Consider the following 17,934-nt stretch of genomic DNA (forward strand, 5'->3'; position numbering starts at 1 on the left):
TACGACCAAAGGGTTCGACAGGCTTTAATCAGCGGACAGACGTTCCCTCCGTGGTTTCGGACGTATCTTTCCTAGATCGTCCCACCCACAAGAAGACGAGTGAGCCCGTTCATTCCTCGTCTGCGGAAGAGGTTTCTCGACAGAAACGATGCTGACCAAGGTCTCACGGCCTCTTAAACGTAAGGTCCCTTCCGAGCAAGTCCAACGGCCCAGGTGTAGCCACTGGGTCAGTTCGGACTCGCTGCAGTCCTCCGACGACTGCACACCTCCTAAGAGAGGCAAAGTGGTACCGCAACAGGCAGTAACTCCGTCTGTTGCCGCACCCGCTGTTTTAGACCCTAAGTCACAACGGACAGTAACTCCGTCTGTTGCCGCTTTTGTAGACCCTAAGTGGTCTTTGCTGCAGTCTATGCAGACTCAGTTAGCTGCTGTTATGCAGGAGTTTCGTGCGGAGAAGGTTGACGCTGCACCCGTTAGCCTACAACCTGCCACGGTTGTGCGCCCAGCAGACGCTGAGGCTGCCTGCTCCCACACTCCAGCTGTGAGAGCTCCTCCACCCATGCGCAGTCGACCCTGCCAGACGCATGCTGACGTTCACAGACGCACGGAACCCTCCGTTGCCGTGCGTGAGCTACCACAACAACAGGAGGGTGGAGTTAGGCTGCCGTGTTTTGACGCGGTGCGTCAGCCTCCGCAACCCACGGTGGTCTCCGCTATCCTTCCACAGTCGGGAGTAGACGCTTTGCGCACCCACTCAGCTTTGGTTGTTGCCAGTTCTCAGACTGACCAACAGTGGCATGACGTTGGGTCCAGTGCAGCCACGCATGCACCCGTGCTGCCGGACTCAGCCGTCCAGCCTACTCCGTTGCCTCTTCCTCCTCAACATTCAGACGATGGTATCTCTGATGATGACGAAGCTGCACATCTTGACGACCAACACTCGGACATCGAAGAACCCAAGACCACGCCTCCCTCCTTAGACTTTAGGAAAGTGCTTGCGCTGTTCAAGGATTTATATCCGGATCAGTTTGTGTCTGCAGCTCCACGCTCGCCTCCCTCTGAGTTCGCTTTAGGCATGCAGTCAGCAGCACCTGCCTTTACGAAGCTCGTACTCGCTCGCTCGTCCAAGAGAGCTTTAAGGGTACTGGGAGAGTGGTTGCAGTCCAAGAAGCAACTTGGGAAGACATCCTTCATGTTTCCCCCGGTCAAGCTTGCTTCCAGATCTAGCGTCTGGTATGCCACGGGAGAAGTTCTCGGCTTGGGAGTTCCTGCCTCTGCCCAGGGCGACTTCTCAAGTCTGGTAGACTCTCCCCGCAGGCTGGCTATGAGACGCTCCAAGATTTGCTGGACTCCTTCGGATATGGACCATCTTATGAAGGGAGTTTTCCGTGCATTCGAAGTCTTTAACTTCTTGGACTGGTGTTTTGGAGCGTTGAGCAGGAAGACCTCCCCTTCTGATAAGGAAACTTCCATGCTCATCATGTCCTGCATGGACAAAGCCATACGGGATGGTTCTAGTGAGCTTGCGGCTTCTTTCGTGTCTGGGGTCCTCAAGAAGCGGGATCACCTTTGCTCCTTCTTGTCAGCTGGAGTCACCCCATGTCAAAAGTCGGAGCTTATGTTTGCTCCACTCTCGAAGTGTCTCTTCCCTGAAGAGTTGATCAAGGAGATTGCTGCCTCCTTGATCCAGAAAGACACCCATGACCTGGTGGCGTCTTCCGCACGCAAAGCCACCCCTTTGCCCTCCGTGCCTAGACCCAGGATGGACACTCCAGCGTCAAGGTTCATTCCGCCCTTTCGTGGCAGAGCCTCCAGCAGAGGAGGTGCTCGTGCCGGAAATCAACGTGGGAGCAAGAAGAAGGGTTCCAAGTCCTCTAGAGGCAGAGTCTGACTGCCACCTTCTTCAGACAGCAGTGGGAGCCAGGCTCAAGAACTACTGGCAGGCCTGGGAGAACAGGGGCGCAGACGCACAGTCTGTGAAGTTACTCAGGGAGGGGTACAAGATTCCATTCTTGCGCAAGCCCCCTCTAGCAACAACTCCCATCGACCTCTCTCCCAGGCACAGAGAGGAGGACAAGAGACTAGCTTTACAGCAAGAGGTGTCTCTCTTACTACAAAAGGGAGCGGTAGTCATAGTCCGGGACCATCAATCCTCGGGCTTCTACAACCGCCTCTTCTTAGTGCCGAAGAAGACAGGAGGGTGGAGACCGGTGCTAGACGTCAGTGCTCTGAATGTCTTTGTCACAAAGCAGACGTTCACCATGGAGACGACAAAGTCGGTTCTAGCATCGGTCAGGAAGGAAGACTGGATGGTCTCGTTAGACCTAAAGGACGCTTACTTTCACGTCCCCATCCACCCAGATTCCCAACCTTTTCTAAGGTTCGTTTTTGGGAAGGTTGTATACCAGTTCCAAGCCCTGTGCTTTGGCCTAAGCACGGCACCTCTAGTTTTTACCAAACTGATGAGAAATATTGCCAAATTCCGGCATTTAGCAAACATCAGAGCCTCCCTCTATTTGGACGACTGGCTTTTAAGAGCTGCGTCAAGTCGTCGCTGTCTGGAGAATCTACAGTGGACTCTAGATCTGACCAAGGAATTAGGTCTCCTGGTCAATATAGAAAAGTCCCAACTCATCCCATCCCAAACTATAGTATACCTAGGAATGGAGATTCAGAGTCAAGCTTTTCGGGCTTTTCCGTCGGCCCCCAGAATCAGTCAAGCCCAAGAATGCATCCAGTCCATGCTGAAGAAGAACCGATGTTCAGTCAGACAGTGGATGAGTCTGATAGGGACGCTTTCATCACTGGACCAGTTCATTGCGTTAGGGAGACTCCACCTCCGCCCCCTTCAATTTCACTTAGCTGCTCACTGGAGAAAGGACAAGACGCTAGAAGCGGTCTCAGTTCCTATTTCCGAGAAGATGAAGTCGTCACTGACTTGGTGGAGGAACAACATTCTCCTCAGGGAGGGTCTGCCACTGGCTGTTCAGACCCCCGACCACCTTCTCTTCTCGGACGCATCGGACACGGGCTGGGGTGCGACATTGGACGGTCGGGAATGCTCGGGCACGTGGAATGCGGTTCAAAGCGAGTTGCACATCAACTGCAAGGAGTTACTGGCAGTTCATCTGGCCTTGAGAAGCTTCAAGTCCCTCCTTCTAGGCAAGGTGGTGGAGGTGAACTCCGACAACACCACAGCCTTGGCGTACATCTCCAAGCAAGGAGGGACTCATTCGATGACGTTGTACGAGATCGCAAGGGACCTCCTCACCTGGTCAAGAGATCGAAACTTATCCCTAGTAACGAGGTTCATTCAAGGCGACATGAATGTCATGGCAGACCGCCTCAGCCGGAAGGGTCAAATCATCCCAACAGAGTGGACCCTTCACAAGAATGTATGCAACAGACTATGGGCATTGTGGGGCCAGCCCACCATAGATCTGTTCGCAACCTCGATGACCAAGAGGCTCCCAATTTATTGTTCACCGATTCCGGACCCAGCAGCAGTTCACATAGATGCCTTTCTTCTGGATTGGTCCCATCTAGACCTTTATGCGTTCCCCCCGTTCAAGATTGTCAACAGAGTACTGCAGAAGTTCGCCTCTCACGAAGGGACAAGGTTGACTTTGGTTGCTCCCCTCTGGCCCGCGAGAGAATGGTTCACCGAGGTACTGCAATGGCTAGTAGACGTTCCCAGAACACTTCCTCTAAGAGTGGACCTTCTGCGTCAGCCGCATGTAAAGAAGGTACACCCAAGCCTCCACGCTCTTCGTCTGACTGCCTTCAGACTATCGAAAGACTCTCGAGAGCTAGAGGCTTTTCGAAGGAGGCAGCCAGAGCGATTGCTAGAGCTAGGAGGACATCCACTCTCAAAGTCTACCAGTCGAAGTGGGAAGTCTTCCGAAGCTGGTGCAAGTCTAGATCAGTATCCTCAACCAGTACCTCTGTAACTCAGATAGCTGACTTCCTTTTATACCTAAGGAAGGAAAGATCCCTTTCAGCTCCCACGATCAAGGGTTACAGAAGCATGTTGGCAGCAGTCTTCCGTCACAGAGGCTTAGATCTTTCCAACAACAAAGATCTACAGGACCTCCTTAAGTCTTTTGAGACCTCGAAGGAGCGTCGGTTGGCCACACCAGGTTGGAAGTTAGACGTGGTACTAAGATTCCTTATGTCAGCAAGGTTCGAACCACTTCAATCAGCCTCTTTAAAAGATCTCACTTTGAAAACTCTTTTCCTCGTCTGCTTAGCAACAGCTAAAAGAGTCAGTGAGATACACGCCTTCAGCAGGAACATTGGATTTACATCTGAAACGGCTACATGTTCCTTACAGCTTGGTTTTTTAGCCAAAAACGAACTTCCTTCTCGTCCTTGGCCCAAATCGTTCGATATTCCAAGCCTTGCTAATTTGGTTGGAAATGAACAAGAAAGAGTACTATGCCCGGTAAGAGCTCTTAAGTACTATTTGAAACGGACTAAGCCATTACGTGGACAATCAGAAGCTTTATGGTGCGCCATTAAGAAACCTTCTTTACCAATGTCGAAGAATGCAGTTTCTTATTATATCAGACTTTTAATTCGAGAAGCTCATTCCCATCTGAATGAGGAGGACCATGCTTTGCTGAAGGTAAGGACACATGAAGTTAGAGCTGTCGCAACTTCAGTGGCCTTCAAACAAAACAGATCTCTGCAGAGTGTAATGGATGCAACCTATTGGAGAAGCAAGTCAGTGTTCGCATCATTTTACCTTAAAGATGTCCAGTCTCTTTACGAGAACTGCTACACCCTGGGACCATTCGTAGCAGCGAGTGCAGTAGTGGGTGAGGGCTCAACCACTACATTCCCCTAATCCCATAACCTTTTTAATCTTTCTCTTGAAATGCTTTTTATTGTTGTTTTTGGGTTGTCCGGAAGGCTAAGAAGCCTTTCGCATCCTGGTTGATTTGGCGGGTGGTCAAATTCTTTCTTGAGAAGCGCCTAGATTAGAGGTTTTGATGAGGTCCTTTAGTATGGGTTGCAACCCTTCATACTTCAGCTCCTAGGAGTCGCTCAGCATCCTATGAGGATCGCGAGGCTCAGTAAGGAAGACGTACTTAAAAAAGGCAGAGTAATTATTCAAGTCGACTTCCTTACCAGGTACTTATTAATTTTATGTTTGTTATTTTGAATAACTGCTAAAATGAAATACGAAATACTTAGCTCTTAATGTTAACATATATGCTGGTCTCTACCCACCTCCCTGGGTGTGAATCAGCTATATGATTACCGGGTAAGTTTAATATTGAAAAATGTTATTTTCATTAGTAAAATAAATTTTTGAATATACTTACCCGGTGATCATAAATTAAAGGACCCACCCTTCCTCCCCAATAGAGACCCAGTGGGCCGAGGAGAAAATTGGTTCTGTGTTGACATCGAGTACTTGAGTACCTGCTCGACAGATGGCGCTGTTGATGTACACCCCCACCTGTATAGCGATCGCTGGCGTATTTCGTCCTTAGGTTTTTCTGTCGGGCAGCAGAGCTGACAGCTATATGATCACCGGGTAAGTATATTCAAAAATTTATTTTACTAATGAAAATAACATAATTTTCTAAAATTGGGAGAAATATATTTGATTATAGATACGGTAACTGTTAATTGTGGGAAAAATAGAAATATTTCAGGATTCTTTTGCAGAGAATGGCATATATAGAGCTATATTTTCATATTAATCCCTGTTGAAATTATATAGCAAATTTAGATTAATTAAAGAAAATTAAGTACATTAACATAGCCTAAAATTGATTGGCTGTGCATTTTGAGATGAAAGTAGGAAACAGTAATTGCAGTAGCTCAATAGTAAGTGGCAAAACTTGTAATAATTGATTATTTTAAATTTTATTTGGGATGCAATTGAATTTTTCAAAGTGCAATAAGTACAGACTAATGAAAATTTAAAGAAATTACAAATTTCATCATCCTTTTCAGGTTGGAAAAATACTTGCAGGCATGGAAGCCTTAACTATACAGGAGGGGCAACTAACACCAACTGCTGAATCATTTCCAGAAAATAAACCAATTAATCATCTCAAATCTGTTCCTTCAAAAGATATAATATCTGCAGGAAAACTATCAAATACTGGTAAGCCATGGGTTTTCCTCCCATCATTGAATTAGAGGAGGTACCTTTAATACAGTATAGGCTAAGGCAAAATAAATTAACTGAATTCATTCTGAGTATGGACTTCTTGCTTATCTATACTTCATCAACTTCAGAATCAGTCTTCTTGTCTGCTTTCCATCGTAAGTGCATGAAACTTTTTTTTTTTGTAGTGCTGTATAATGTTCTCATTACTTTCTTGTATATTCTAGTTCTTGAAGTTGTGCAGCACTATATGATATAAATTCAGTAATAATGATAATACTACTGTCATTACAAAATTTGAGAGAGAAAGATTGCTATATGAGTAATGATTTCAGTAAAGTTCAAGTTTCAAGTTATTCAAGAATGTAATAGGCTTATCAACTATAAAGTACAAGACAAACCCACAAACACACACCTCAAAATAATTATGTACCTCAAGTAACAGCTGCAGTTTCTTTTCTACTTTGCTCATATGTTTGGTCTAGACTCTTTTATCTTAGCATATTGAGACTAGGAAAAAAAGTTCACAATAACTTATGAATCAAAATATGACTATGCCATTTCTTTTAATAATGTTCAGAATCTATATGAACTATGAAAAGAATTTTGTATTGAAGGCAAATAATTTTTTTAGTTCTGAGTAAGACAAAAATTCCAGTGAAGGGGTTATTTTTCTTGAGCGAAGGGGATTGGGCTGAAATTTTCCGTTAAAGGCTTATGTTTACACTTTATTATGTTCAGAGTCTTATGTTTGATAAAGATAAGTGTGATTTACATTTCACTATGAAATTGTTTCAGGGAACTATTAAGATCAACATATTTCAATTGCAATATGGCCTTCAAATTTTTCTAGAATGGTATGATACACTGTTATGTTTTAAGATATTTTCCATAGGTGATAACTAATGTAAGCATGGATCATTTTTGTTCTTATATCTGATTGAAATTATAAATAAAATTTTATATTGCAGGTGATTTTGGAGGCATTACCATGTCCCCAGAGCCAGATTTAGTAGCTAGCACAAAAAGCAGTTCAGGTAGTGATAAGTCAAATAGTCTTCCACGTGGTGCACAAGAACCCTTGCCAGCTGTTGTATCATCAGTAGACCCTACATTACAACAGCTGCAGTTATCAATAGCAGAGAACGCAGCTTCTCAACAGTTGCCTCACACTGAACCCTCTAAGAGTCCGTATCCAAAAGAAGGCTCCCCAGCAAGGTTGCTGTCTCATCCTTCCACAACTGCTCATAATCAGCCCATTGATAATCAACAAATATTTGTCAGAGGTAACATTCCTCTTTCAATTCATTCTCCGTCATTTATTGGTCAAGATCAACATTATGTATCGCCGTCTCAACACTCCACGAGTTCAGGGATACCCAGTTCTGGCATTGTTCCCGTTGCACCACCTCGAAGGCGACGTAGAAACAGGCGCAACACTGATGACGTAAGTTACGAAATTTTTTTTTATTTTGCTTGTGCTTTTGTTTTTTGTGACATAAATTGAAGAGAAATTGGTAGTTTCTAACATAAACATGAGTGCTCTTTTGGCATAAGATTACTCAGTCTTTCGGGTGTACTTACACTTCTACGAAAAGAATAAAGGGGCCCCTTTGTTAATGCAAAGGTCTCATATGGGAATTACTAAATACTGTACCATGATTGCTTGCCTCAGTTAGCCTAGCTTACTATAATTAATTGAAGGATAGTATGTAAGCTGTCTTTATCTATACAAATTCTAACAATATGCTAAAGCATCCAAAGATGTGTTTAAAATTGTTTAGCGGTCAAAATGTAAAATTTTTATTTTCGTCTAATAAGAAATAAAAACATTGATACAAATTTGTATTGGCCCTTGACTAATTAAATGTTATGAAGTAAATCTATAATATTGTATTGCATTCAAATAAAAATTGTTGCTGTTTACATTGATTTAAAAGCTCATGATAGAGATGACTGGTAAAATCTAACCAAGGACCTTTGCGTCAATAAGCGTGGGAGGAGAAAATGAGGACAATAAATATAGTGTACATATATTTGTTGATGGAGTAGTGAGAGAGGTGAATGCTCGAGTGCTTGGACGAGGATTAAAACTGGTAGACGAGAATGACCATGAATGGGAGGTAAATCAGTTGTTGTTTGCGGATGATACTGTACTGGTTGCAGACACGGAAGAGAAGCTTGGCCGATTAGTGACAGAATTTGGAAGTGTGTGTGAGAGGAGGAAGTTGAGAGTTAATGTGGGTAAGAGTAAGGTTATGAGATGTACAAAAAGGGAAGGTGGTGCAAGGTTGAATATCATGTTGAATGGAGAGTTACTTGAGGAGGTGGATCAGTTTAAGTACTTGGGGTCTTTTGTTGCAGCAAATGGTGGAGTGGAAGTAGATGTACGTCAGAGAGTGAATGAAGTTGCAAAGTGTTGGAGGCTGTTAAGGGAGTAGTAAAAAATAGAGGGTTGGGCATGAATGTAAAAAGAGTTCTATATGAGAAAGTGATTGTACCAACTGTGATGTATGGATCAGAGTTGTGGCGAATGAAAGTGACGGAGAGACAGAAATTGAATGTGTTTGAGATGAAGTGTCTAAGGAGTATGGCTGGTGTATCTCGAGTAGATAGGGTTAGGAACGAAGTAGTGAGGGTGAGAACGGGTGTAAGAAATGAGGCAGCTAGAGTGGATATGAATGTGTTGAGGTGGTTTGGCCATGTCGAGAGAATGGAAAATGGGTGTCTGCCTAAAAAAGGTGATGAATGCAAGAGTTGATGGGAGAAGTACAAGAGGAAGGCCAAGGTTTGGGTGGATGGATGGAGTGAAGAAAGCTCTGGGTGATAGGAGGATATATGTGAGAGAGGCAAGAGAGTGTGCTAGAAATAGGAATGAATGGCGAGCGATTGTGACGCAGTTCTGGTAGGCCCTGCTGCTTCCTCCGGTGCCTTAGATGACCGCGGAGGTAGCAGGAGTAGGGGATTCACCGTTATGAAGCTTCATCTGTGGTTGATAACGGGGGAGGGTGGGCTGTGGCACCCTAGCAGTACCAGCTGAACTCAGTTAAGTCCCTTGTCAGGCTGGGAGGAGCGTAGAGAGGAGAGGTCCCCCCCCTTTTTTTTTCATTTGTTGATGTTGGCTACCCCCCAAATTTGGGGGAAGTGCCTTGGTATATGTATGTATGTATGTACATATATTTAATTGAGTTACAAGGCAGTACACATACAGTTACTGTTTTTAAAAGAAGAGAAAAAAGCATCTAAGTAATTTAGAAAAAAAGTAATGGATTTCATACATACTGATTGCTTAAAAAGCATCCAACATCCTGGTATTTGAATACCACAGATATTGCAATCTTATTAACAGATGAAGGGTGATCAGTGGCAGCCTTTACTCATGCTCTTTTGGCCTTATAGGCCCTTAGCTATTTACCTCATTACTTTTTTTGTGGTTTGACCAAAGAACTGTAATCAGAAGAGTTGGAAGACAGGAAATTTGTAATAGATAATGGTTTTGTTTGAAAGAATTAATGTTTTAGTTGTAATTGTTTTCCATAAACTCATTGCTTATAAAAAGTTTGAAATATTGAATATAGGTGGTAAGGTCAAACTGCAATTGCCCCATATTAACAGATTATTCTGTAAGATCTATAGAGCTTATGTGACTAAGACATGGCTCTAAGTAGAGCAGCAAGGCGAAACATAAGTAATTCATAACTTTTAAGTAGTAATCAGGTTTTATAATTATTTTATTATTATTATTATTAAATGCTAAGCTACAACCCTAGTTGGAAAAGCAGGATGCTATAAGCCCAGGGGCCCCAACAGGGAAAATAGCCCAGTGAGGAAAGGAAACATGGAAAAATGAAATATTTTAAGAATAGTAGCATCGAAATGAATATTTCCTATATAAACTATAAAAACTTTAACAAAACAAGAGGAAGAGAAACTAGATAGAACAGTGTGCCCGAGTGTACCCTCAAACCAGAGAACTCTTTAAAGAATCTGTGTAAGTATTGCTCACTCACTCATTATGTAAGTTGTAGAGGTGAGTAATCTGGGAGAATTTATGGCCTAATGGACAGTACTTAAAAAGTAACTCGTAGAAAATTTTAATTCACATCAATCTATTAAGTTGGAGACACCTAGTTTATACACAGAGGAAATTGTTATGCTTATACGTATTAATCAGTTATATGGTAAGATCACCTGAGACATGGATTTAGATGTTAAAATATTTTAGGGAATGCATAACCCTTTTTAACATCCTGTCTCTGATGTCTGCTAGGATTCCTGTGGTAGTGGAACCCTTATAAAACTCTAAAGGAAAGTTGTGGTCTTTACCCACAAATTTTTAATATATAGTATTTTCGAAAAATAATTCAAGCTACATAGTTATAATACAGTACTGTAGCTACTCTAAAAATGTGTGTTCATAAAATTCAAAAAATGGCTTTTAATCTTCAACAATATCTCAACCCGAGAATTAAAACTCATTATCACAAATTTATTTAGTACAGTAATTTGTGCTTTACCTAATTAAACAAACCTGGTTCATTTAATACATATATATACCAAGGCACTTCCCCCAATGTTGGGGGGTAGCCGACATCAAACAAATGAAAAAAAGGGGACTTTTCCTCTCTACATTCCTCCCAGACTGACAAGGGACTCAACCTAGTTCAGCTGGTACTGCTTAGGGTGCCACTGCCCACCCTCCCCCGTTATCCACCACAGATGAAGCTTCATAACGCTGAATCCCCTACTGCTGCTACCTCCGCGGTCATCCAAGGCGACCGGAGGAAGCAGCAGGGCCTACCGGAACTGCGTCACAATCACTCCCCATTAATTCCTATTTTTAGCACGCTCTCTTGCCTCTCACATCTATCCTCCTATCACCCAGAGCTTCCTTCACTCCATCCATCTACCCAAACCTTGGCCTTCCTTTTGTACTTCTCCCATCAACTCTTGCATTCATCACCACCTTTAGCATATAGTCATTTTCCATTCTCTCAACATGGCCAAACCCCCTCAACACAATCATATCCACTCTAGCTGCTAACTCATTTCTTACACCTGTTCTCACCCTCACTACTTTGTTCCTAACCCTATCTACTCGAGATACACCAGCCATACTCCTTAGACACTTCATCTCAAATACATTCAATTTTTGTCTCTGCGTCACTTTCATTCCCCACAACTCCGATCCATACATCTCAGTTGGTACATTCACTTTCTCATACAGAACTCTCTTTATATTCATGCCCAACTCTCTATTTTTTACCACTCCCTTCACTGCCCCCAACACTTTGCATCCTTCATCACTCCCTGACATACATCTGCTTCTACTCCACCATTTGCTGCAACAACAGACCCCAAGTACTTAAACTGATCCACCTCCTCGAGTAACTCTCCATTCAACATGACAATCAACCTTGCACCACCTTCACTTCCCGTACATCTCATAACCTTACTCTTACCTACATTTAACTCTCAACTTCCTTCTGTCACACACCCTTCCAAATTCTGTCACTAATCGGACAAGCTTCTCTTCCGCGTCATTTAATAGGAGAGTGTATTTATGTAGGAACTAATAGATTTCAAACCATGTAATGCTGTAGTTTAAGATTCTTTATACTTTGCTCCAAAGAACTTGCCTCTTCCTTTAGTTAATCCTCAGTAGGAACTAGTTGTTTTATCTGCACTTTTTGTTTGTTGCTAAAGAATTTTGCATGTGAAGTAATACTTGGGGAAACTTTAGTTATTATACATTGTTCCTTTTACTATTATTGGAAAAACACCTGTCATATACCTTGACATACTTTTTACAGGATACATCAAGTGTAGCCAGCGTGTCATCATTGCCCTCCCCTGCACTCACCATAGGAGCAGTAGATGCCATAAGCATAGGACAATCCTTAGATCTACGTCAAGCAATCAGAGGAGATTACCTTGTAAAGCCCCAGGTTAGTTTTGCTTGAAATTTCCTATCAGTTTAATAATAATAAAATTAGCTATAAATCAATCGTAAAACAAACGAGGGCGCGAACAAGAGACAGGAAAGAACAAGCCTGACGGTGCTAGGAGTAGCCAGGGCTACCAACAGAACACAGGGTCAGTGAAGTGCTAACAAAATGAAAACTAAATTGTAATAACTGACTCATGAAAGCCCCTCGAGTTAATGCAATCATACGAATGACGTTAAAAAAGTAAGCGAGTCCGTGGCGTGCGAACGTAAATAAGCTAAGATAAGATATGTGGAAAAGAACGCCGATGGCGATCAGGCATGCCAACCTCCAAAATACGCACATGAATATGAAATAACTGTTATCATAAAACAGGACAAAATAAAATTAATACGGTGTGTGAACCGTGGCGATCCATAAAGTTCACAACGAGAAACAATCAGTATGGAGGACTTATTGAAAATTGTTAGAACGAACGAGAGAGAGAGAGAGAGGAAAGGAGCCTGTCCCGAGAGAGACCCAGCAAGGTTGTGAATAAAAAACTGAATAATATAAACAAAACTGGACAAGGCCCCCTCCAATATCTCAAAACTCATAGATCTGGTACTTAACTTAAATGTAGTGACAGTGGAGTCGGACATCTTGAGGTAAATCCAGAGAAAAACCAGCGAAATCACACACAAGGCAAAATATGGTTAAAAAACTGCGTGCTATTTAAGGAGTGACGTCACTGGCGTGGATTGCCTAGTAGTAGTACGAGGTAGAACGGCACCTCGCTGTTCGGGGATTTTGACAGGAGATATCTAAATGGTGTGAGGCCTCTGGTTGTGATTTATCGCGCCCCAGTATTATACCGACACCTTATACAGGTAAGCGAGCTGGGTTCAACCTGGCATTCCCATGCAATTTTTTCTCTGGTAATATATAGCAGTTATATACCTTAGAAATGGTGCTTTAGGAGCATTTCACTGGGCGACACGGGTCTCTCGCCCAGAAATTGATTTTTCCTTCGTCAAAATCCCTTAATTGTATGCGAAAGTAGTACTACTGGTCACATTTACAAGGACTAGATTCATTCCAAGAGTGAGTTTGTAAGTTAATAAGTTCTTGCTCTTAAAATCAAACATAATTAGAGTAAGCATCCAAGTTTATAACCCCAAACCTCTACTCTCCATTGTTTTCAGTCAGCTGATCTTGGTAAAAACATTGGTTATTTCCATACTCACCTGATTATTATTGTATTATTGTTGCTGAGCTACAACCCTAGTTGGAAAAGCAGGGTGCTATGACCCCAGGGGCTCCAACAGGGAAATAGCCCAGTGAGGAAAGAAAACAGGGAAAAATGAAATATTTTAAGAACAGTTACATTAGAATAAATATTTCTTATATAAACTATAGAAACTTTAACAAAACAAGAGGAAGAGAAATAAGATAGAATAGTGTGCCTAGGGGTACCCTCAAACAAGCGAATTCTAACCCAAGACAGTGGAACACCATAGTACAGAGGCTATGGCACCACCCAAGATTTAGAGAACAATGGTTTCATTTGGAGTGTCCTAGAATAGCTGCTTACCATAGCTAAAGAGTCTTTTACCCTTACCTAGAGGAAAATAGCCTCTGAACAATTACAGTGCATTAGTTAACCCCTTGGGTGAAGAAATATTGTTTAGTAATTTCAGTGTTGTCAGGTGTACGAGGGCAGATGAGAATAGGTAAAGAATAGGCCAGACTATTCAGTGTATGCGTAGGATGCGTAGGCAAAGGGAAGATGAACTGTAACCAGAGAGAAGGATCCAATGTAGTACTGATGTTCGTATTGCTTCTTAGAAGTTTGGTTTTCTTGACTTTTATTCCTAAAATGAAAAAAGTCCCATCTTTCCTTTTAATAGACTTATGCCTCTATTAAAGTAATGAGACAATGTAGCAGTTAAGGGGAGCGATTCAGTCCCATTAAATCGGTTATTTTGGGGTTACTTGAAACTTGTATTACTATTTTGTTTCTCGATCATTTTTTTTTTTTTTTTTAGAAAAATATTTGAAAGAGAATTCTTCGTTCTAGAAGTTTTACATTGGAAATTTACTGATCATTCAAATTTTTTTGTATGTAATATTTTTTCAATGTATAGGAACCAGTTTCAAAGGTGACTAATTTTTATATGGAAATTTTTTGTTTATTTAATAAGGGAATGTACAATATACATTGTTGGGTATAAAATTCTCTATCTTTTCAATTTTGAATGTCAAAAATATTAAACAAGTAGTAGCATTTTTTCTCCGATGACTTTATCTTTAAGAAATCAGACTTCAAAGTTTTTATTTGTACAGATTAGTTGAATATACTTTTAGTGTACATCAGTATGGGTTTTTACCAGTAATTTTCCTCACTGCTGGGGATCATGAGAACATAATCATCATTTTTCAGGGTTATTTATTAAGCAGTAGTGAGCCCTACCATGTATCAAATGCCTACACATGAGTAAGACATTGCTAGCATATATATTCTCGACTTTGTATTTTCTGGGAAAATTTTACGCTTAAGACATACTTAGTTATCATCTCTGACACTTTATGCATCGTTCAGCATAACCATAAGATAAAAATGGTAAGTACTGTATATAAACGAGCACACAAAGAAATATGTTGGATATAGTATAACGTAGAAAAACGTGCAGAATACATTTACTTACGATACCATTGAGAAACTAAGAAAACTTATTTTCCTTTGAGGGAATTAGAGAAAATTTTAGTGTTACACTACATGTGTATGGAAAACTTACCATAAATATCTTTCCCTCAGCATCTTGAAGAAAAAGTAAATAAATGGTTATTCTGGTAAGAAAAGTTACCTAAGGAACCAAATATGCTTGTGTAAATATAAAAAAAGGATTGTTTATAACAGCAATTATAGATGTTCTCCAAGCCAAAAATGGAATAATCTGATTATTAAAAATTCCAAGCAGTGGTCGTAAGTTACGCCCATGTAATGGCAAGAAGTGAAGCTGGGCACACCACAGAACTTCTGTCCATTTATAATCCTTGTGACACCCGAAATCAATGGGGAGAAGGGTAGACATGTATACGTAAATGAATCCGTCATGATTCATAAAGGTCAAACTTACAAGTTTCCGTTTTTTCACCATTTGGGCAGATTTTAAGTACGTAAGATTTCTTTATATTTCCTTAAGCTATTGTTTACTGTTGGTTTGAACTTGGTAAAATAAGGAAAATTTGAAATGTAAAATGTGTATTTACTCTGTATTTGACATTTATTCTTACAGAATTGAAGTAATTACTTTGCTTCTTAAATATTTATAGGATTCAGAGAATGCAAAGGCAGTTGGTCCCAGCGCTGAAGAGATTGCTCGGATAGAGGCCGAAGATACCACAAGTCAGGCTTCCACACCAGAGGTATCGAGGGCCCCGAGCCGATTAGCAGATGATTCTACTCAACCACAATCACCAGATGGAGTCCCAGGTACTCCTGGAACACCAGGATCTACCATTGTAGAAACACCCACTAAAGGTTTGTAGTATTTTGCTTCCTTCGTTTCTTTGCTCCTGTTCCGCTCTCATAACTGAAAGATCCTGTTATATATACTTGCTTGGTGAAAAAAAGGCATTTGTTGGAATGTTTTCTTAGTCGTTGAAAGTGCATTTTGGAATGTTCGTAGAATCTTCAAAATAAGTCCCAGTGGTAAAAATCTTGCCTGTATTTGGAAATTTCTCTTGAAAATAAATTGCCTTATTTCCCCTGCAAACATAAACTCTCTTTAAACTGATAATAATTTTACCCTTCAACTCTTTTTAACCTTGAACTGTTTTTAACTTTCAACTACTGTGCGTTATTGCTTAGAATTGTTTTAAAGAAGAGTAGCATCATTTCCACACCAGACTGTGTTGTTTGGGAATTTTAATAATTATCTTTGATTCATGCTCATTGAAAGTGCATTTTTGCATATTCATAGAATCTTCTATAAATAAATTGCCTTATTTCCCCGGCAAATATAAATTATTTTTTCAATATTTAACTTAGCCGGTGATTATATAAGCTGCAGCTCTGCTGCTCGACAGAAAACTCTACGTTAAAAATCCGCCAGCGATCGCTATGCAGGTAGGGGGTGTACTTCAACAGCGCCATCTGTCGTGCAGGTACTCAGTACTCATTGTAAACAAAGAACTCAATTTTCTCTCTGTCGTGCCACCGGCAAGACCTACTAATTCGCTGTTGCTAACTGGATTGGTTTTCACAACTATTTGGTGAAGTACACGTTTCTAGTTTTGAGCTTTCGCTGTGCAGGCTTTCTCTTCAATAAATCCTTGCATTCTTTTTTTGATATCGGATTATTTGTTGACGACTTTGGATAGTTTTTGAATTCCCCTTTGACCAATTCAAAATGGCTGACCTTTCTCAAGTCCCTAAATTCAGGAAGTGTAATGCTAGGGACTGTTCAAGGCATCTTCCGAAGGCCTCTATCGATCCTCACACCGTTTGTTCCAATTGTCGGGATAAAACCTGTCAATTGGAAGATCGATGTGAGGAATGCGTTGGGCTTTCGGAATTCGATTTTATCGAATTCCAGAAATATACACGTAGGCTAGAGAGAGATAGAGTCAGGAGAAGTTCATCTCGTTCCGTTGATTTTTCCTCTCCTCATGCCCCACAACCTATTCCTTCCCCTGTAGTGGTTGCTCCTAATCCCCCTTCTGGCACTCAGGAACCTTCGATGGCAGATATGATGCGTGCCATCCAAGCTCTAGGTGAGAGAGTCGAGTCCTTGGCTAGTGACCGTAACCAGCTCATGGCGGACGTCAAGGAGCTGAAGTGTAAGAGTGCAGTGGGAAGTGATAAAGTGAGTGATAGTGTTGTGGATAGTGTTGCGCTTGAGGGTTCGTCTGTTCGTGCCTGTCATCCTCCTAGTCCGGGACCTCTTGCAAGCTCCCAAGTCCAGGGGAGAAGCAATGTCGTACGACCAAAGGGTTCGAGAGGCTTTAATCAGCGAACAGACGTTCCCTCCGTGGTTTCGGGCGTATCTACCCAAGATCGCCCCACCCACACAGAGACGAGAGAGCCCATTTATTCCTCGTCTGCGGAAGAGGTTTCTCGTAAGAAACCATGGACCAAGGTCTCACGACCTCTTAAGCGCAAGTCGGTCCCTTCCGCGCAAGTCCAACGGCCCAGTTGTAGCCACTGGGTCAGTTCGGACTCGCTGCAGTCTTCCGATGACTGCTCACCTCCTAAGAGAGGCAAAGCGGTACCGCCTCAGGCAGTCACACCGTCTGTTGCCGCACCTGCTCCTGTAGACCCTAAGTGGTCTTTGCTGCAGACCATGCAGTATCAGTTAACGTCACTGATGCAGGACTTTCGTGCGGAGAAGGTTGCTGCTGCACCAACCTCTTGCCTACAACCAACCACGGTTGTGCGTCCTGTGGACGCTGAGGCGACCTTCTTGCGCACTCCAGCTGAGAGAGTCCCGCCACCCATGCGTTCCAGTGTACCCTGCCAGCCGCATGTTGACGTTCAGCGACGCACGGAACCTTCCGTTGACGTTCGCGAGGTACAACAACCGTCAAAGTTGTTTTGTTTTGACGCGGTGCGTCAACCTCCGCAACCCAGTGTGGTTGCCTCTGCTCGCCCACATCAGACTAGACAGTCTGGAGTAGACGCTGTGCGTTCCCGCGCTGCTATGGTTGTTGCCAGCTCACAGACTGGGCAACAGTTCCATGACGTTGCGTCCGGTTCAGTCACGCGTGCACCCGTGCGACCGGACTCAGCTGACCAGCCGATACCTACTCCTTTGCCGCTTCCTCCTCAACTCACGGATGATGGACTCTCTGATGATGACGATGAGGCACACGTTG

General features: G+C 42.4%; 1 protein-coding gene across 8 annotated transcripts in view; it reads left to right on the top strand.

The window, feature by feature from the left end:
• The window catches only part of LOC137642806 (WD repeat-containing protein 44), a 102,546-nt gene that overhangs the window by 25,382 nt on the left and 59,230 nt on the right, over positions 1–17,934 (top strand). For all 8 annotated transcript variants that reach the window (XM_068375672.1, XM_068375674.1, XM_068375676.1 and 5 more), the window contains exons 6-9: positions 5,971–6,124; positions 7,099–7,574; positions 11,941–12,075; positions 15,391–15,598. In XM_068375672.1, coding sequence (XP_068231773.1) covers positions 5,971–6,124; positions 7,099–7,574; positions 11,941–12,075; positions 15,391–15,598 — 973 coding nt within the window. The remainder of the gene's footprint in view (positions 1–5,970; positions 6,125–7,098; positions 7,575–11,940; positions 12,076–15,390; positions 15,599–17,934) is intronic.

Source organism: Palaemon carinicauda, chromosome 6, assembly GCF_036898095.1.
Source record: "Palaemon carinicauda isolate YSFRI2023 chromosome 6, ASM3689809v2, whole genome shotgun sequence".
In the NCBI taxonomy this organism is placed as follows: Eukaryota; Metazoa; Arthropoda; class Malacostraca; order Decapoda; family Palaemonidae; genus Palaemon; species Palaemon carinicauda.